The sequence below is a fragment of the Belonocnema kinseyi genome, chromosome 5 (genome assembly GCF_010883055.1).
Source record: "Belonocnema kinseyi isolate 2016_QV_RU_SX_M_011 chromosome 5, B_treatae_v1, whole genome shotgun sequence".
In the NCBI taxonomy this organism is placed as follows: Eukaryota; Metazoa; Arthropoda; class Insecta; order Hymenoptera; family Cynipidae; genus Belonocnema; species Belonocnema kinseyi.
Window position 1 is genome coordinate 135896708 of NC_046661.1, and position 2539 is coordinate 135899246.

A 2539-nucleotide genomic window follows, 5' to 3' on the forward strand; every position below is an offset into this window, starting at 1 on the left:
AAATTCAGCTGCTTTGTGGAAAATTCATCTACTTTGTTTTTGGAAAATTCGCTTTTTAGCTATTCTCTTAAAAATTGGTTTCTTTATTGTTTTGTTAATAATTATCTTTTCTAAACTAAGATTGTGACTATTCCAATTTTTGATGAAAACTTTATTTTTTAGTTGAAAACTTATCTGACTTATTAGAAAATTTAAATATTTCATTGAAAATTAAATGAATAATTTAAAAAAATAATTACTCGCTAACTAATCCGTAAAAAAAATTTATTTTGATTCGTCTTCTTGTTTAAAAAATTATTTTTACTTTTTGAAAATTTCTCTTTTTTGTCTGGGAATTCAACTTTGATTTGTACATTTTTGTTTAGATTACAATTTTATATCTAAAAATGTAACTATTTCATTCTCGACTGAAAATTTACCCTTTTTAGATGAAAATTAAATTTTGTCGGTATAAAATGTAAGTATTTTGGAAGGTAATTGAACTATTTTGATGAGTGGAAGACACAACTGTTTTTGTAAAAAATTAGTGTATTTTGTTGAAAAATCGCGTTTTTGGATAAAATATAAATTCTCACTTTTGTAATTGAAAAAAAAAAAAAATGATTTTACTGCCCACTGATTCAAGTATTTTGTTAATAATTTGTATTTTTTATCCCATTTAACTGGTAACATATTAATCTTTGCCGCAAAACGCAAATATTTATTTGAATTCATGACGTGCATTTCAAACATTCTTTAACACAACAGAGTAAAAAATTGCAAAATAAGTTAATGTTGAAATGAATGCTTTAATTTTCCTCTAAAAAATATCAATTTAAAAAAAGTGAAACATTTAAACTTTCACATAAAAAACATTGATTTTCAACAAATAAATAAACATATATATACAATGTTCAAGCAAAGAGATGAATTTTCAACTAAAATTATGGGATCACAGTAAAGTCTCTACTTAAGAAAAAAAATTCTTTTTCACCCAAAGAAAAAACAAGTTTTCAAACAGCTGATTTTTCAACCAAAGAAACTTCATTTTTAATTAAGACTATGCATCTCGAATCAAACAAAAAATTATTTTTTAACAAAAGAGTTTAACTTTTAATCAATATCACCCCTAATCGTGAAAAAAATACACGAAATTTAGTACATGATTACATATGAATCTTCAATGATATTTGATGATAAAAGTAAACTTCCTTCGAAATACTTGTTTAAAATGAGAAGAATTGTTAAAAATTAATGAATTAAAATGATGTACGTTATACCAGTACTTACCAATACAAAACTTCCTTGTCGTCGTCCAAGTCGAAGCGAAAATGCGAAAAGCCGACATTCTGTCCGTTTGAAGTGGCAACCAAATGCAGAGCAGCAGGATCGGAGAGTTCAGCCTGCTTCTTCTCCGCGTCCCACCCCCAGGGCGACTCCTGGTAAGGACGCTTCATGTTCTTCTCCATCAGACTGAAGATCCACGAGAGAGTTTCCGCCGGCAGACTCGTTGCACGACTGCAGCTGATCTCGTAATTCGTTCCGTCTTTCGACACGAACTTTTGAAAGGCGAGAGGCAGCGGCTGCTCAACACCGTTTGCCAGATTCACCAATTTTATCGCGACTGCTCTCCTGTCGGCCTGCTGCTGACGTCGCGTTTTGCGTGGCTGTTTCTACAATTCCATTCGACATCACAAGCAACACTTATTATTTCTATTTTTTTTTTTTTTTACAAAAATACCATTTCTACTATACTGCTAAATAAACAATTTAAAAATGGTCAGTACCTTCACGTTTACCATGGTTTCGCGCTTTTGAAGAAGCACCGCTAAAGTGGAGCAAAATTAAATTAATACAATTTCGCCAACAGTAAATAGTCAAACATAGTCGCAAATTCATAGAATTTAAAGTCACTTATTGAAGTTCAAGCATATAAATGAACATTCGAGTTATTATTTAAGATATTTTGGGCCTCGATTTCCATAACCTCAAACCAAATTTCATCTTCAAATTATTTACAAGATACAGAGATTAGTTTTGTAGAAAAAAGAAAATTCCATCAGAATATTAATGTAGTCAAATACTTGCCTTATATAATTAATGATAGTTGATCAATTAACGAGAGACACAGTCTTATAAAAAGCACGTCTATACTTGGGACGCTTTCTTACCTATTTCCCTCTTTCATGCACTTTCGCGCTAAATTAGTAATATGCAATACGCATGCGTGAGCTCCACCATTTTGTAATGAGCAGTTATAATTCGCATTGTTGCCGCCACGAACAGCACCATCGGTATCATAAAACGCGCGGTTTTACAATTTTAAATAAATGTAATATAATGCGAGTACATTTGAATTGAGAATAAAATATCTTTCTAGAAAAGATTGGCAAAACAACAGTCGGGCAAGTCACGATGAAGATCAAATAAATAACTTCAACGATAAAGCATTCTCTCTGTAAATAAAATGTCAAGACTAGTATGATGAATGAATGTGAACGAATATATATTTAAGATTAAATTTTAGCATCATGTTCATTTTACGAAAGAAGTATTTACT

General features: G+C 30.5%; 1 protein-coding gene across 2 annotated transcripts in view; it reads right to left on the minus strand.

The window, feature by feature from the left end:
- Positions 1-2172, minus strand: part of LOC117172297 (N-alpha-acetyltransferase 40) — a 24471-nt gene extending 22299 nt beyond the window's left edge. For both annotated transcript variants that reach the window (XM_033360060.1, XM_033360059.1), the window contains exons 1-3: positions 2068-2172; positions 1767-1807; positions 1270-1652 (exon numbers count right to left, since the gene is read on the minus strand). In XM_033360060.1, the coding sequence (XP_033215951.1) occupies positions 1270-1652; positions 1767-1781 (398 nt within the window). In that variant the 5' untranslated portion in view covers positions 1782-1807; positions 2068-2172. The remainder of the gene's footprint in view (positions 1-1269; positions 1653-1766; positions 1808-2067) is intronic.
- Between the last annotated feature and the right edge of the window lie 367 nt (positions 2173-2539).